The sequence below is a fragment of the Nothoprocta perdicaria genome, unplaced genomic scaffold, assembly GCF_003342845.1.
Source record: "Nothoprocta perdicaria isolate Ctin4 unplaced genomic scaffold, notPer1 scaffold_213, whole genome shotgun sequence".
NCBI classification, from domain to species: Eukaryota; Metazoa; Chordata; class Aves; order Tinamiformes; family Tinamidae; genus Nothoprocta; species Nothoprocta perdicaria.
In genome coordinates this window covers 1,007,628-1,026,660 of record NW_020455350.1, presented here as the reverse complement: position 1 = coordinate 1,026,660, position 19,033 = coordinate 1,007,628, and the positions used below count along the sequence as shown (strand labels likewise).

General features: G+C 39.0%; 1 protein-coding gene across 1 annotated transcript in view; it reads right to left on the bottom strand.

Annotated features, from left to right (window-relative positions):
* Nucleotides 1–19,033, bottom strand: part of MAP3K9 (mitogen-activated protein kinase kinase kinase 9) — a 44,470-nt gene that overhangs the window by 9,576 nt on the left and 15,861 nt on the right. Inside the window, exons 2-7 of the mRNA XM_026038610.1 lie at nt 15,959–16,139; nt 6,696–6,844; nt 3,417–3,592; nt 2,762–3,002; nt 1,492–1,614; nt 634–790 (exon numbers count right to left, since the gene is read on the bottom strand). Coding sequence (XP_025894395.1) covers nt 634–790; nt 1,492–1,614; nt 2,762–3,002; nt 3,417–3,592; nt 6,696–6,844; nt 15,959–16,139 — 1,027 coding nt within the window. The remainder of the gene's footprint in view (nt 1–633; nt 791–1,491; nt 1,615–2,761; nt 3,003–3,416; nt 3,593–6,695; nt 6,845–15,958; nt 16,140–19,033) is intronic.

The window sequence follows — 19,033 nt, the reverse complement described above, 5'->3', positions numbered from 1 at the left end:
TACAATCAGATGTCTCATTTGTCCTGTTAAAATATGGTAAATACCAAACTATCCATGTAGCAGTAAAGAGCTTCAAATTTCAGTAAAACCACAAGCGTTCAAATTTCACAGGTTCTTCTAAAATATTACTTAAATACTCCTCTGTTTTAAGCATCATTTCACTCAAGGTGCAAATGCCTCTTTTAAAAGGCTGAAGATATTTGCCTGGCTCTACCATATCCTTTCTAACAACAGCATGCAAGAGAAGAAAAAGCATATCCATAATAATTGTATAAGTTGAAGAAAAAGATTTTTGAGATACATGAAAATGTAGTTAGTTGAGCCTGAATATAAAGAAAAAATACGTGAGAAATAGTCTAGCATATTTAAGAAAAAGAAAATACACTGCTTAAAAACAGACATAACAGGATAATAGTAGACATAGTAAAAATAGAAAAACTGTGCAAGGATTTTAGGAGAGATTTAATACAATCTATCTTTGTACTGTTTTGAAACTCTAATGTCTCTGCTGCAGCCAATAAATGTCAGCAAAGAAGTGTTTGGAAGAGATCGTGCAAATATCTGGTGAACCAAGATATCATAATCAGATTAAGAACCTGAAAATCAGTCTGATCCCAGGTCCCCTCTTCTTACCCATCTTCTCCTGCACCTAGCTCCTTGTGACAAAGAGAACTTGGTCCCCAGGTGCGTCCTTTCTTCTTCTGGCCTCTCTTCTCTTCTTCTTCTCCTCCTTCCTCCTTTGGAAGGACTGAGTTTCGTCCCCATGTTTTACTGCTTTCAGCAGGAGTCACTTGACAAGCAGAGGAAAATGGGAGAAAACAGATAAACAGATTAACGAACTGGTCCCACAGAAAAGCAAAGAATAACACACAAGCCACAAGAGGAATGCTAATGAAAAATTCCTTTCTCATAACCAGCACCAGTCAACATTGATTCAACTATTACGTCCCGTCAAAATGAGACTAGTCAGGCTTTACAGCTTTAATTCATCACTGGCTTCTCCTTTAGAGCTACTGATCTGATGTCAGAAACAAGCCCCATGTTATCCAATAGGAACACTAAACACTAGTTAACATAGGCTTCTAACACAGGCTTGTCTCCGCTTTCTGTGCCATTATGAGATCTCCATCTTTACATGACAAGTGTTTTTTTTTTTTTTTTATTTCTTATTTCTTATATCAGTACCTTAAATCATTTCAACAATGTTTTGGAGACCTATTCTGTACATTTTAAAAGCTAGTCAGGGCACCCGAGGAATATTTTCTACATACTCAAGCAGCAATATTTCAAAAACCTGGGTAAGTAATGCTCAAATTCCAATAAAGAAGCTTCTCCCCTATGCACTCTTTCTACTTCTACAGGCATACATGGATGGCACAATGGCAATATTAGAAACGTTTTTATAGTCCCATAATTAACATGGATCTTGGCATCTTACCATGTTTATAGACCACACATATCCTATATTCAATACTACATTGAGTTTCTTACACTGTATAGCCCTGAGTCTGGGAATAATGGTAGGACTTGCAGGAGGACTGGAGCAGCTACTGATCAAACTTTTCCTTTTATCCATCGTTGGAGAAGCTTGCACAGTGAATTTATGCTGGAAATCTGTTTAACAAAAGACAAAATTTCAAACCAAAACAGAAAAAAAAACAGTTAAAATTCATTTTTTTTTTAAATGGAAGAAAAAAATCTTTATGGTAACTTTTGCATAGAGCAATTTACAGGAACAGTGTAGAAATTAAGTTTGCATCTAAGTTTTGCATTTTTTCCCCTTTTTCCCCTTTGTACATGCAATTACTTCAGGCCAAAGATTTCAACTTATAACCATGAAAAAGTACCTGTGAACGTGACTAACACACGCATGCCTCTCTCTCTCTCTCTCTATACATATATATATGTGCCCACACGTTAGCTCACATTTATGTCCAATATATCCCTGTATTATTTTCCTTTTCATCTTTATCTCTCCACATTTCTTGAGGTGAGCAAAACCACCAGCAATAGGTGTTTACAGATCTGAATAGTTTATAATCCTTGCTGCTCTTAACTCTTCTTCTGTCTTCCCCAGAAGACAGGGAATATTGTGCAAGCCATCATCCTTAAGATGACACTGAGCCTTAGGTGATTTATGAAACTTGTTCTCTTTTGTTCTTACACCTATTTCCATGCAAAATCCTTGGCAGAAAGGCTGAGAATATGCTACTTTTGTAGACTAGCATCTTCCCTCTTGAGAATCATTTCTCTGACACCTGAATCAAAACTTATCATCTCTTCCAGAAAGGTAGCAATAGGTGTCACACACTGCAGTGTAGTAGCGCTGCAATCCTCTAGTTGCCAGAACATTTTCAATCATTTAACTAGATTTCTCCAGCAAGAAATCCAATAGATTATTGCTTCGGTTGCACTATTATGCAAAATATTCCCACAGCAGGAATCTGTGTCAATTTAACGTACTTCATTAAATTGACGATCTGTATCATTGTGGTGCTAAACCACAACATCAACATCTCTACCCTGAATTATCTATTCATTCATTAACCTCAAATTCATTTTTGGCCTTCATACTTTCAGGAACATATCAGTCACAAGGGCATAAAAATTTAGTTTCTTCATGCCAAAGAGATATGGTTTCTTTCCCCCAACTATATCCAGTACCTGCTAATGCTTAAGTATCAGTGCAAAGAAATCACTAAAGCTACAGAATTCACCTGTTCCTCCTGTTTCACCTGATGTTGCCTAAGATGTTACCAACCTGAGGGGAGGCTGATGTGATTGCCATCCTTCAACTTGAGCCGGCTCTTCTTGAACTTCCCCATGCGTTTCTTCACCCGGGGCTTCTCCTGGCAGAGCTGGTGGATGATGATGTTGAGTTCCCTTTCCAGGATGTCAATCTCACGTTCTGCCAGCTCCTGTTCCCGCCGTCGCAGCAGCTCCTCATGATTTTTCTGTTCAACAGCAGCACGAGTCAGCTCTTCTTCCCATGTGCGTAGCTCCTGCAGGAGGATCAGGAAGGAGAAGGAAGAAAGCCCCAAGTCACAAAATAGATTTAAGACCAACTTTTCCCATTTTGAAGGTACAGCAGCAATGATTTGGGCTCACAGCAGTGCTAGCACCACTGTTTAAAGACTCATCTGAAAGACAAAGATGTAAAACAATCATAAAGGACTTCTGTGCTTGCTATTCAAAGCTTTCTTCAAAGCAGGTGCAAAGTCCACAAGGCAAGAGCCTATTTAACTTACGTCCATCCATTATCAGAACAATGATTCAAAGACATTACAAACTCCAGTAATGCATCGAAAAATCAACTCTAGGTGACACTAAAAGATCATCCCTTTTTGGATTACAAAACGGCAGAATCACAATCCGAAAAGGATGTGGATAATCATGGAATATTTTTCTCTACTTACCTTCTCTTTGGCTCTGAGTTGATCAAACATCTCTTGAATCTCTTGTTTCCAGTCTTCCTGCAGGGAATGGAAGGAATCTTTGGGCATTTCAAAGAAACCAGATTCTTCTATGGCTGTGAGATGGTCCAGGATGGTGGTGAAGGAAGGCCGTGAGTGTGGATCAGGATTCCAGCAATCTAGAACAAGAAAAAGACGAGAAACTATTAAACATCTCTATTAATAAGGAGGTTTTTAACTATTCAGTACTTCACGGATCCCCTGTGGCTAAGAACGGAATACATACTATTTGTGCTACAATGTCTTTCCCATTTCTCACTTTTTTGGCTATTGTCCAAGCAAGGGCTGAGTCTGGAATCAGTGCTTTTATGCACTTACAATATCCAGTGTGACTTAAGATCTTGAACTAGCTGACCTCTAGGTTCTACTGCTATAACATGCTAAATAAAGTAAGGGCTTAGAAAGTTATACATTCAAGTATATTTAAAAATAAATCAAATAGTTTTGTTAAATATTTTGGTCTAAATTGCAAGTTCTCATATGTGGTGCCTACTCTTATACAGATTATATATAAAACTTTTTTATACATAGTTCTTTTATCATATTTATATGGTGGAGTTAAATGGAGTATTACAGCTACTCTAAACACAAATACACAGGGTATCTAACAGTGTTCATTCTAATGCTATGCTCTATAAATTAAGTGATTATCAATCACCAAGTTGAAACTCTTTCATGAAAAAGCAAGCTAGGCACAACTTGAGTGAAAGTAACAGATGGAAGTCAGTAGTGACACCAAATGCTGGGCATTTTCCACTTGCTTTTATCTTTTTATTTTTTGGGGGATGGGAGGGGAAGAGGAAAAGAGAGAGAGATTTTATTGGGTTTGATCAGACTTTTGTTCTTAAGAGAAACAGTGATAAACAAGCCTTTTCTTTTAAAATGTAATGAAAGATGTAATCAGTTAGAGAGTTGTAGGAATACAGAATTTAAAGTACCCATTTTACTACAATAAGCAGCTCAAATTGCAATAATACAAGAAGATACCTCCTCCTAACAGTGAGAGGAAGTGATACTGCAACCATATATGGGAACAGAAAACAGCATGGAGTAACATCTCAAGCTATGAAATCATCAAGATCCTGCTTTTAAAAGCCACTAAGTTAAATTGTTTGACTTTTGAAAACAAATTCTTACTCAATCAATCCTCCCTTCTAATTTTACCCATGTCTACTTCTTCAGAAAACATGTTTCTCATTCTATATTGTCCCATACTGGCATTTATGCAGGTTCTTGCTCAACATGTATCCTTCCTCTTGTAGCATTCCCGCACACCAAATTTGGCAAGAATCAAACAGAATAAACAAATAAATAGTAACCAAAAAAAAACCCACCTTCAAGTATATTCCTAACAGCTAAGGAATACAGCTTTTGCGCAGAGGTTAAAGTAACTAGCATATAAGTATCTCTCTATGCACACAAAGCTGTTTGTCTGTATGGTTACTGGCTTCAAGACATGTCATGTCACTAGTAGAAGCAGGAGTTCTGAAAATGTTACCCAAACTTCCTAGCCTTTATATTCGGAACAAAAGCAAGCAATCTTAACGACCTTTTGTTGGGCATCACCACAAAAAAAAAAAAAAAGCTGTTAAAATACAGAATGTCACAGGTCGAACTAACTGTTGAACGTCTCCATCCACTTTTCAGTTTTGTGGACTGAAATACTAAAAACTTGACATATCTGTAGACATGGCTTTGTTTTGGGGAGCTTCGGTGCTGAAACTGTGCATCAAGACGCTGGTATTTAAGCACCTGACCAGGTTCCAGAAGGCCGAACCCAGAGCCCAGCTGTGTTCACGCCTTGCGAGCTGCTTCTCTTGGCGAGGTGGTGAATGAAGCGGGGATGTCGCGGAGCGCTCCGAGGCTCCCCTGCTGCTGGAATTAGCAGCGATTGGGGATACAGCAGCACTCCCAGCGCCACGACCCCGGGCCCTCTAGGCCAAGTTTTCAGCACAGCAAAGCAAACGTGACCCACAGCAAAACAAAATGCCAGAGCCAAATACATGAGTGAGAGAACAGGATAACTACGCAGGTGGCCCTTGGTTTTCATTTTCCCGGGCAGAGATCTGCCATTATTTGCACTAATGAGCACTGTTGTAACGTACAAATCTGTCCTGTGATGAGGAGTGTTCAGCTTTGTAGTCTCTGCGAAGACCACCGGGGCAGCAATTGAGCGGGAAAAGCAGCATTAGGGGGAAGAGTTCACGGGGAAAGGAAACGGCCTCTCGGCAGAGCGGCTTTGGGGAAGGGGCAGGCAGCAGTTGTTTGCCTGCCCTGCTCTCCTCCCGGCGCCGAGCACTGCCGAGCCACCCGGGGCCTACCCCACGGTGCCGGGTTCAGGCAGAGGCCACACGCCTCTCCCTGCCTGCCCCAGCAGAAGGCAGCATTTCTAACCCCATCAACAGGCACATCACATTTAAAAAAAATCCACGGCCTGAGTTATAGGGAGCCTTGTCCAAATAAAACACCCTGGCACAGCTCAGAGTTGTCAGATCCGTGAATGTTTCAGGCGCAGCTTCTTGCTGTACAGTGCTTCCCAGTTACTGCTGTTTATTATCCTGGAGATCGATTCTTTTTTTTTTTTTTTTTTAGCAAAAGACTTTAAGGAATTAGAGGCTTCATTTAAAATCCCAAACCTACAACAGAAGACTGCAGAAATGCAAGAACATTCCAAAGCAAAGCAACCTGAGATGTTTTCTTGCATAAAGAAAATCCTGTCTTGGGGCTAAAAACACCGCTGGGAGTCACAGAACGTCAGTCCTGTGTTGAGTCTCACAACTTGATCACTGAGACTGAGAAAATACATTTCATTTCTACTTATCTTGGTAATTTTTTCTAGCAGATGGGAGATAAAAATGTTTAATATATATGAACACTTGAAAAACCCAGGGAATAGAGCCAGCGGAAAAAAAATGTATTAAAAGTTTGACTGGAAGGGAAAGGGGGACCGATTAAGACATGGAAGTGAAATTTCATTGTCTGCGCATCTTCACTAGGGAATATAAACAGCTAGAAGGTGACAGCCACAGCTCCCACTTTGACCATAAAGCCTGCTGATAAAAACTAAAACAACAAGAAAGCACTATGTCATGTCACAGCACTATGCCATGGAGGGACCCAAAACAACTTGTGCCACCAAATGAAACCACCCAAGATACCTGCACTCTTACATATCAAACCAATGCAAGGAGGCAATGCTCCACGGGGCTACGGCCGGCTTACCTTCCATGAGTTTGGCAAAAGGCTCTGGACACGTGGAAGGGATGGGAAGGGCAAGTTTATTCATGGCAACACCATACGCAACTGCGAGACCATCAATTCCTCGGAATGGTACCTCTCCTGTTAGCAGCTCCCAGAGCAACACGCCATAGCTAGCAGGAAGGAAATGGAAAAGAGATTAGGTGCCTGACTTTAGCACATTGTTTGTTAAGCAACAACAACAGCCCCTATCAGAGCAAATCAGGTATAGTGAAAAAAGTAAAATTCCTGTTTTCTGGACAAATTTGTCATGACAGTCAAGCTAGAAAATGCTTTATTTTTACCTGCATTTTATGATAATTGAAGATCTAAAATAAGCTTATCAGTGTAAACGTCAGAATCGCTTAAATAGTGACACAGATCAGAATAGGTCCTTGGTAGGTCCTATGTACAACAGGCTAGGTGTCAGCTTCCCCTCTTTAATTGCTAGCACATCTCATCATCAAATAAGTCTGATGAAAGAGTAGCAGTCACATGGGCCCCAGCCCTTCACTCCTAATCTTGAATTTCAATGCATCAGGTAAGTATCAAGCAATATAAGTGAGATTTTTGCATACTCGGCCTCAGTGAATGCTTGGGTGAGAGGTTGTTTTGTTTTGACAAAAGTGATTATATGGCAGATTCTCCCTCTTGAATTCTACAGTCAACAATGACAAAGGTTTTATTATTAGCATTCTCTCCCAAAATAGTCATTCTTAGGCCTAAGAATGACTTAAATATATATAAAAAAAGTCCCTCTGAAAAAACTGAGTTTGTTCAGCTTTAAAAACAAAGTAATAAGATTTTGTCTTATTTCCTGTAAAGAAAAAAAACAGGTAGACATTCATCACAGCTGAATATATTTGTTCCTAAAAAAGGAAAATAAATTAATGCACTAAAATGCATGGTAGTTACTTATGTCTACTCCCAAACACACAAACTTATTTCTATGTCTAAATCAATCACCAGTCCAGCCTTCTCTATTTCTTTAGGCAACTTCTACAGGACTATAGCAAGTGTTTTCCATGGTAATCTCATTTTCCTCAACTTAAGACATGATCTAGCAAACGCCTTAAGTGGAAATATGCACTGTTAATAAAGTAGAAAACTACTATTTTAAAGTAAAACTATTTAACAGATTTCATTTTCATCAAAAAAAAGCAAAAAAAAAACCACTTCAAGAGCTTCAGTTTCTTAAAGAACCTTTCTAGAAACAGAACACTCACTACAGTCATGTCTGGATCTCTACAACTTTCAACTTTTTTCCTTGTTCTTTATTTAGCCTTCACATGCTGCTGCATAAAATATCAATATATACATTCCAACATAATCATATCATATGGATCTTCAAATATACACATTCTCCAAAAATATAAATCATGAGATTCTTATTACAGTTCCCCTGATTTGTGGTCATTTTGTATTTCAAATTCCCAGTGTGTGAAAACTGCTTTGACAATTTGTTTCCAAAGAGCTGAAACATGGCAAAATATATTTTTTTTTTTTTTTTTTTGGAGGGAGGGGATGGGTGGAAGTCACTTGTTTGTTTAATTAATTCTACAATCGCATCACACTGGGCTTTTCTTTTCAAAACAAGAGGAACTTCCCATCTTTCACTCCACGCCGCTGAACCTTGCGGGGTCAGCGCCGGCGCTTCCATCCGGGGGGCTGCACGACGCCGAGCGAGCGCCCGGCGCATCTGATAACACTTCATAGCACGAGGGGCCCTCTGGTAGGAACCGAGGCACCCACCTCCTGCCCCTTGTCTTGATTACACACCAATAAAGCTGCAGCCTCTGAAACCTCCAAGACCAAAACCTCCAAGGTATCTCCAAGATATACACTGGTAACTGGAAAGAAGGCCTCAGTTTTTGTTTTTTATTTTTCAGCATTTGTTTCTGTTTGTTTGTCCCTTTAATGGTGAGACTAGAAGAAAAAGTAGCCCCAGAGAATGAATTTCTGGTTGTAACGGTAACAGAAATAATCAGATTCTGATAGGGTAACTTCAGCCCCGGAAGCAGAGCTGATAGCAGAGGGGCATTCTGTCCCTTCCCACTCCTCTTTCCCGAGTTCTGCTTCAGGATTACAAGGCAATGCCAGCCCTAACTTCATAGGGAAATGAGCAGACCTGTTTGCTTCACAGAGTGCTGGATGTCTTACAGCAGCACCTGGCTGAGAACAACAGCTTGCGTTTTAGAGGGTGACCCCTCCAACCAGCCACACGCACACAGATGCAGCAGTCAGAACCTCTGCATTTTAGCATTATTTAGATCCAACACCCAAGGGACCTCGCGTACTGAGAACTTCATTTGCCACTGAAACACGCAGTGCACTAATGTGCTTCTTTAACAGGTTTAAGAAAATAAAGGTGAAAAGACATCCTGCAGAGGCCAATACATTAGTATTGGTAGGCTGTCAATTACTAGAACATGATCCAGTTTTACGAGCCCAAGGTTAAAGGGTGAATTCCTTCAAGCTTCAAATTCTGACAGAAGAGCCCGACTCTCCTGTCTCACTGCAAAAGCAAGTGGAGCACCAGCTCATCAGAGCACATACCCAGCTCTTTTTCCCTCGTCCTGAACCTGTGCCAACATTAACATTCACCATTTCTGCTCCTCCAGACCAAGGTCCTTTCAAGCCTCTCGCCTTTGGTGGCAAATAGCAGTACGAATATGACAGACAGAGCCCCAAAACACTCCCTTTGCTTTGAGAAACCCTGAATCAGAGATGGCTTTTGCATATTTAGTAGCCTGACAATTTTTTCTTTCACTGATTTATCTCACTCTTTGGAATCCCTTCACCCTCTGCTGCGTCCTGCAGTAACGAGTTCCACTAATTATGCAGAGGAAAAAAAATCCAAATATTTATTTTGAACCTACCTCTTGATAACTTCATTTGTTCCCTAGATTTCTTGTATTACGAGAAGGAGCGAACCTATGTTTCCTAACAGCTTCTTCCATGCCATCCACAATTTTACAGTCTCCTATGACATCCTGCCTAAGTCTTCTTCTTTCAAGCCTGAAATCTAGTTAAATCTTAATCTAGTTGCTCTTTTCTTGAACAGAAGCCATTTCATACCTTTGATTGACCTTGACATCTTTTGCACCCTTTCTCATTCCACTCGGACGTTTTTGAATTGACAGGAACAAGCCCTTCTGCAGGAAGGGGTACTGTACTTCCTGTTTTATTTCTTTATTTCTTTCCTATTAATTCCCAATTTTACACTTGCCTGACTCCTTCTAGCTGCTACCCTCAATAATTCCAGCACTATTTTTCCTGAATAATAAAAGTAAAATTTAGTACCTGTCGTTGTACACTTGAAATTTTCTCCCTTGTGCACTACGTTAATCCCATGTGCACTCCCATGTGCATTACCATTAAATTGCCACTATTTCATCATACAGAGTAAAACTTTTCCTCAGATCATCACAGTGGATTTATTTTCCGTCCTGGATCACTTCATATCACCAGGAAATGGTGTTTTCTAACCATTTCATTACAATGCTAAATCACTCATCAGTATTTTGGACACAGAATTCCCAACTTTAAAAAAAAAAATTTCTTTAGTAGATTGAAAGTTGACTAACTGATGGGAAACCATAGACTTTCTCTCTTTTCTCTCATCAATTTATTTGCTTTAAAAGCTCTCAAATTTGTGAAAAGCTTTTAGAAAATGAACTATGTTATAAGCAATAATACTATTTGTCCACATGTTCTGCAAGACTCCTTCAAAAAGTCTCATAGGTTCATCAGGCAAGACTTCCTTCTACAGAAGCTGACCATCCCTCACATATGTCCATATGTCCACCAGTTTCACTCATTACTGATGTTTCTCCCACTTTATAGAAATGCTCATCAGACTTACTGATGCCCCATGAAGCTCTTCTGAGAGCTGGCATCACATTCGTCACCTTCCCTTTCTCCGGTATTAACGCAGCTTTGGGCCACAGATTACAGACCACAATGATTAACTCGCCTATTGCTCCTTCACCTTCCTTTAGCTCTTGGATGTTACCGTAAATCTCAATGATCTGTTACTGTTCATTTAAAGATAAAAATTCAACTTCCAAGGCCTGCAGTACTCCCTTTTGGGGCACATAATGCAATGACTTACCAAAGTCTTATCTTCTTTGCACTTTTACATCTTGATAACTTCCTGGCCTTAGGTTCTTCAGCAGGTTTTTCATCTGTGCTGTATTTGGAAGCAATTTATTTGTTCTTGTGGGTTTTTTTTGCTAGACAGTTCTCACACAGCTTGCCAGCACTTAAATCTATGACTTGTTTTCCCAACTTGGGAAACAGTTGCAACTTTTTGAAGAATGTCTTCAGTTCTAATAGTCTCTTCTTTAATCTCCTTCTTTTCAAGTCTTTCCTATATGTTTATTCTAAATTCTAATGTGCTTTCTTTAAATGATATCAACATTGTCTATCACTGTCTTGTGTACCACTTTCTTTTGCTTTTAATGAAGTTCTTCAGTGGTGTCATTCCTCTCCCTGAGATTAAACACTATTGCAATGACTGTCTATTGATCTTGCAAATATATAGAAATTAAGTATACTTTGACCACTGTAACACAGCAGTAGGCTGAACATCCTACACATGGCTGCAGACTAAATGAAAAAGTACTTCTTCTAAAAGCCCCCAAATGGCTCTTCCATGAAGATGTCATTTTTGAAAGGTAAAACATTAATCTCTTCTTCGTGTTTCAAAGTAACATTTGCTCTATCCATTTTGGGCCCAGAGGTGTAATCACCATTTTTAGTAGCACATCCTGCATTTTTGAAATTTCTCTCTGCGCCCCAACAAGCCTTTAATATGTCACTGTAACTGCTGACATCCTCATTGGACAATTAAACTTAATGCTGCATTTTTTCTATTTCGATGGGGAGTTTCAGTCATTAAAGACTCCATCTTCCCTGCTGACACAGATAGCTTAAATATGACATATCATTTCTTCACCTAAGCAACCTTTTTATTTTTCCTGTATAATTAATACTTTTGACATTATGGCCCAATGATTATTTCTTTTCAACAAGTTTCAATTTTTTTACCACATTAATATCCTTATTTCTTAAAATAAAGAGAGAAAAAGAAAGATTCTTTTTGGCCTCTTAGGATTCCTACGTAAGCTACAGAGAGAACAACTGAATTGAATGTGTTTGTCCTGTTTAAATTTGATTGTTCCTATTACCCTTCAGTTTAGATGCAAATTTTGATATGAAAAGTTAGGACAAATTGCCTGTTTTAATAAAGAAAACAAATAAATAGCTTGTTTAATAAATAGATTATTTTACCAGTTGAGCATGAAGTATGCATTAGTTACTTAATGAAATGGTTGATACCCCCATAGCATTTCTTGCAAGTTAATTTTCAAGAGACAAAGTGGACAGGTCTTTATCTCTCCCACGAGGTCAGAAGTACCTATTGCAGAGAAGATCTCTTCCTTGATGACCCCAAACCTGATGCCACCTCCTCCTCATGCCCTGGCAGCGCGAGGCTGAGCACGCTGCTTCACACAACTTGTGAAGAAAGCCCTGTTTTGGGGCAGCAAGCAGCAAATAGAGAGCAGAGGAGGTGCTGAAGAGAGTGTTTTCTGTTACCTTGCAAGCAAGAGACTGGAAAGCACAAAGCAAAAAGCCAGAACTAGAAGAGATTTATACAAAAAAAGGAGTGTGAAGAAGGGGCTCTCCTCACGCACAAACAGGAAGGAAAACTGGTGAAGCTAATTTATTTTTCTACTAAATGGTATTAATCTCTGGATTTCAATTACAGCAGGAGCCATGTGATACTGACCACGTAATCAAGTCCACTGACATTTATATGTATAACTAACCATCTCCCGGTGATCCAGTAATCCTCTAAGCCATTTAACATCAGGTTCAATCCTACTCACTGGATTGTCAGGGAGAGGGAGGCTGGAGGCCTGCAGGATTTCACATGTGATTTTGCCACCTCCCCTGCAACGCTCTGAACTCACAAAAGAAAGAAAGAAAAAGGACAAGCTCATTTCCTTTCTCACTGTTATTGTTCAAAGGCATTTGTACCTTGGCTTCCTCTCAGCCATCTCCTGAGGTTTATGGCTCTGCATAAGAAAGGAACCATCTGTCCACGAAGGGGATCCCAGCAACAATAGAAACCACAAGATCATTTTGCCAAAGAAATTTTAACTTCGGAGTTAACCATTTTTACTGGCGATTAGCACTTTGCATTTGGCATATTATGGGACTGTCAGGAGCAGAAGCTGACGTCTCCTGCGTATGTCAACACAGTCAGTTACTGTGTGTGCTTCTCCCACATCAGCTTCTGTGACTACTGCTTGTCAGCACTCATCTGCCAGGAACTGAGCTCTCAACAGTCCTTCCCTTGTGTCCCTACACACAAATACCAACAAATAGCCTGCAAGTGGCCAGCTGTGGATCAAAGTGATGCACAACACTTGATTCAAATGAAATATTCTAATGCTTGAAGTTTCTACACCCACCACTAACATCCTAGACTATCTTGATCTGCTAATCAGATATTTAAGTAGTTCTGATATTTTGTTCCTAAATTAAAATCTAACTCCTTACTATTTTACTGTATTTCTCAGAGTAGATACATCTTACAAGTAGATGCATCTTATATCCTCAACTGAGGAAATAAGATGCAGGGGGTACGGTGGCCTTAACTTGTGTATGCCAAACATAACACAAAAAAAGCTTCTCTTTTAAGCACCACAAGAGAAAAATGGGGAAGTGAGAAGCCAAAATGAAACACATTGAAGCAGTTAAAATGCCAGGGGAATTTGCATTATATGCCTACTAGTGTTTGCTGGCTGTGCAATACTGGAGAAACTACAGTCTCTGTGCTTCAATTTCACTCCTGAAAATCCCAAACAAAACAAATCCCTCTCTTCTCAAACACATCATTAGACTAATAGAACCAGTATGACATTTTCAAGTGAAAAAGTATCTTCTTCCTTCTCTGTGCAATTTAAGTACCGAGTTTTAGCTGTTTACCTAAACCACCTAGGCGTACGACACCACCAACCACAGCACATTTACACCAGATAACACCACAAATTTACTCTAGACCCTAGCAGGAAGGGCTTAAGGAGTGTTACTAAGAGTGGGCTCTACACTGGCCAAGGCCCTGGCCACAGACTGGAGTGACTGGACTGTTGTTCTTTGCCTGCCACCCAACAGAGTGGGGAAAAGCAAAAAAAAAGAAAAAAAAATAAATGGAACTTGATCTATTTTTGAAAGGAATTGCATGAAGTGGCTGTTTGTGCTGAGATAAAAGACTGAATCAGGAAATAATAGCCCTGGCAAGCACTTTTTTTTTTTGCAGCAACTATCTGTTTATTTTTGCAGCAAGGACACAAGTGGAATAAGGCATCTGTTACAGGGCTGGGCAACACTTCAGCTAGGACCTCCTGCAGTGTTATTTTAATAGGCTTGTTAGAAAACATATGGGAATAAAAAGGTGTGTGAATGTCAGGGGCAGACTCAGCCAATGCTGTTGATGCTGCACAGACTAAATGGAAGATTGCTCATCAGGCAAAAAGATCCCTTAGCTCTAGTGATTAACCAAGAGCTTTAAAGTGGACAAGAGGAGGGCTATATCTAATAGGATAAAAAAAGTTCATCCTGTTAAGAACTTCAGTGGCATTCTCAGGTGGGGACAGGATTTCTTACAGTTGTCCACAACTGCTCTGTAAAATCCAGTGCTGTCAAACACTGACCACAGCAGCATCTTCCTCTGCAGGCATGCCTCAGACCGAGTGATCTACTCGGCTTATTTTAGGCACCTGTTGAGCTTGCTTTAGCTGTGGCCCAATGTACTGGGCCACTAGGGAGACAACATGATGCAGCTTTCTTGACAGCCATGAGCTCTGTGTAAGAAAGAACACTTAGAGAAATCAACCTGTTTCCAGGAGAACGTGGTAGCCATAAATAAAAAAGTGATTCCCTAACCTTAAAACAGAATTATAATAATCCAAAGAACTATCAAAGATTTTGAAGTGATTTACAGGCTTTAAAGTCAATGACCACACTGATATTTTTAAATGGTTATAAAGGTTGTTGAGCTACCTTCATACAAACCAATCAGTCCACTAGGTCACATCTCTTTCGAAATGAGGCCGACTCAGACTGGTTCAGAACATCTTTTCTGATATAATAATAATATATATATATGATAAGAAACAATACAAAACAGAACCACTAGCCGTTATACATTTCCATTTAGCTTAACTAGAGGTTTAACTTGCTTCAAATTTTATCCATTAGGACTACCACCATCTGCAAAACCCAAGATCACAGACCTACGCCAAGTAATATATTATCAATTCTTCCAGCTGGGATATTTCTTTATCTTGATCTAGTTCACAGTACGGACACTCTCTGTGGGAGCACTACTCACCAACCACTGGATCCAGCTGTTCTGGATCCACTCACCTTGACATGTCAATATCTCTCCCCACAAGAAAACTGAAATTGTGTACTTGCCTGTTCTAAATGTTTAATGCTAATTCCATATATCACCCAGAAAACTCATTTTCCAAAGGCTACCTACTGAATTTGGGATTTACCAATTTACTTAAAAGAGTCAATTTCCATAAATCTATGAGCCAATCTTTACCTCCCACCAAAACAGCTTCCTGTCTCAGAAATCCTAGTGCCTGAATGGAAATAGCAATATTTGCATGTGAATAATTACTTAACGGATTCCCAACTTAGATTCAGCTACAGGAGAGACTTCCGATTTTATGCCAGAGACTGAAAGGTTGAAAATTACTCACACAGTACAAAAGTGAAAAACATGATCAGGTACAGCTTATATAATAGATACCAGAAAATAAAATGATCCTACTGATCTTGGAAAAAACAGTAAAACAAATAGTAACTGTAGGCATTTCTCAGTCTAGTCTTTGATTACATCAGCCAACACCAAATAGTACAAAATGTACAAAACTTTTTTTTAATATAGTAAGACAAGTATTATGAATCAATATAAGTTTATGGAACAATAAAGATTCAGAGGCATACCTGAGCTGAACCCACCACTTTCTATAAAGCAAAGGTTTACAATTAGTCTCAAAGTAGACTGAGAATCTGGCAGATGTAAGGAAGTTTTATTTGCTTTAAGCCAAGCATTTTAATATTTGGTTCATCATTACTCATTTCTAAGCACAAAGTGGTAGGAAAGCTTTCCTGGCATGTGTAGTTACCCTTTGGTATGCAACAAGTTAATGCCAAACCCATACCTCCACACGTCGCTGCCTTTGGAGAACATGGAGGAGCGGATGACCTCGGGAGCCATCCAGGCGTATGTCCCAGCCGCACTCATTTTGGTAGTTTTATGCCATTCCCTGGCCAAGCCGAAATCCGTGATCTTCAATATCTTGTTGCTCAGATCTCCATTTTCCACCTTTTCGAGTATCAGTACTGGAGAAGAGGGAGGGAGGGGGGAGAAGAAAAGGGATTCAGAGTCAGGCTGGAATTTAGGCAAAATGGATCCTCCCGGTAAAAGAAACAATTTCCCAAATTTCAAGATTCTCCCTGATGTTTGGTTATTCAGACATATCACACTAAGGTTCTTCAAGCTGACCCTGTCATCCAGTAAGGGAACAGCTGTCCAACATGTAGCTCTAATTAAACAAAATGTCAAGCCTTAAAGAACAAACAGATAATAACTAAATGTACTGCCAGCGTCATTCTATATAATACTTGTTTGCCAAGAGGAAGTGAACCACTGTAGCTTCTAGAAAACCAGATAAAAGGAGACATTTCTTAATCCTCTCTCTGCAAGCCAGTTACAGCATCTTTGTCTTCAACAGCTTAGACGGCTTTTTTGAAGCCTTGATACACTCATGGGCTACATGTACTCCTCACTTAAATATACTAGGAGTGGAAGGGCTATAAACAGACTTAAGTTGTGATTTTTAAAAACTGATTAATGATCAGCAACAGAATACCCAATCCAAGATTTTGGACGTGTTATCAACTCTTCTTCTCATCATTAAAAATATATAAATATTTAGTTCAGCTGCCAAAGTTTCTACTGTGCAATAGCAGTAAAAAAAAAGTCTAAGCAATAATTTAAAACAGCTGGAGACAGAACTCAAGAACCCTTTGGTATAAGGCACACATTCCCCCTCACCCAGCAGGCCACACCACAGTGAAATAAATGTAACCTTATTAACCCTTCTATCTTGATGTAAAATAACCACACAAGCCGTAGAGCAATGTAAGATCAAATCACAGTATATAATAGGCTACTAAACTTGTATAACTGCAGTAGCTATAAGGTCGTGAAACTATTTGAAACTATTTTCACTTTGTAAAGGGTTGCAATGAAAAAGAAGTTGTATCATTGACTTGGTATCAAACAGTATCAAGCTACTTAAACATCATTATGCAGCTCCTAGGTTTCTTTTTTTTTTTTAAACATACTCAAGTACTTAAAGTAAGACAATTATATACAATAAAGATATCTATAGAATGCAAAAAAAACCACTCTGCAATAACTATAGTAAATATATGAATTAATTTCAAGATGATTTTTAGCAGGCAGTCCATGAATAGATTAAGAGGAGTCAGCTGAGATTTGACATGGCTGCTTTGAAAAAAAAAAATCTTACAATAAAAAAATTGTTATGTGTTCCCAACACAAACCTCCCCTTCAATAACCAAAACATAATGTCCATGAAATAAAAATCATGAATGATTTGAAGCCCTTTACATATTATGTAATACAAGTCTCATTGCTTATATATTCTATTTATTATATAAAACTTAAAATGACTTTTCTCTTCAAATTCATATGACAGCAATCCCATCTACAACACCTCATAGACCATAACGCATTTGATTTCTATGGGCCAACATACATCGACTTACGATCAAGGTCTGTGATCTTACTTCCTATTTTTTTGCTATTTTTTCTTCTAATATTACTGAACGTTTCATTAAGAGGAAAGAGGAAATTAAGGCCAAAGTTCCTGCTCCACAGAAAAATGCCATCACAATTTCAAAAAGACTTTCCTGAAAACACAAGTTGGCAAATACGGAGATGCTCAAGTGACCCCTCTCTGTGAAGCTTTCTAACAACAATAAAGGACAAGCAATGTGGAAGTCACACTCTTGTTCCTTAGGAAAGAGCTTATATGCTTCTAGATCCACACTTCAGTATAGAAGAAAACCACAAAACGAGGTGAAGGTACATAAGTAGCCTATCTTTATCCCTCTTCCTAACTTAATTTTTCCTTCTTTATAGCACATGAAGAACTATTATCCAAAAATAGTAGTAAATGTTACCGGCTACAAGGATGTAAAAAGCTTCCTAGGACTTATTTGTTCTAGCATCTACCCACTTTATCTATAGAACAGTCAGAAAAGGTATAATTTAATCTTAAATTTAAACACGGTAATATAGAAATACAGAAAGATACAGTGAGGTAGAAAAGGTAAGGTAAAACTTTGAAACAAAAGAGCAAGGGTGCTTTGATCTTCTTTTGTTCCTCTAAGCGCAACAAGTGACAAGCAAACTTGTTTTTACAAGGCAAATCACATCCTGTCTGAATCATCTCATAGCAGGACAGGGAGCCAGATATTACAGTTGGGCTGCTATACCCTCCTGGCAAGGGATTATTTAAACCTTGTTACCTTTATTTGTGTTCGGATCTAACAAAATAATTAGTACTTGCACAGACCTTTTATATCCATGAATTTTACTACTACCTTTTTTTCTTCAACTGCGGGCTATAAGATAAATTACCATGACAAAAGAAAAATAATAGAAGAACTGAATTTATTGCAGGGTCCTTGATTCCTGAATTACATCCTAGGCTCCTCTTTTATTTCCTTTCAGAATCATATCTTTTTCCAGCATCTACTTCAGTTCTCCTCATCTCAGTAGTAGAAGACTGACTTTTTTTGACTAGGAACCTATCAGATTTTCCTGTCAACAGCCTCTTTACTCTCCCTGTGTTCATTCCCATTTGAATAAAGAATCCCTAAAACAGAGGAAGTTTTAACTGTTCAGCTTCCCCTTTAAATTCTTTTACGATGATGCCTAAAAGCGCCCAATCCAGGTTGCAAAGATGCTGCAAATGCACTTTACCTGCCATGCTGATCAATACAGTCTTCTCTTCTGAGCTTTATCTACAACCAACTATCACCCTCCATGGTTACTGCTTTGATTGTAAATTCTCTCCTGCAGGAACTACTTCTGTACTTTGTGGTGTCTCACACTATATATATCACAACTCAACAACATACTTCCTATGTCAACAATAGTTAGAGTTAACACAGCTTTCCATCTTCTAATGGATCTGATC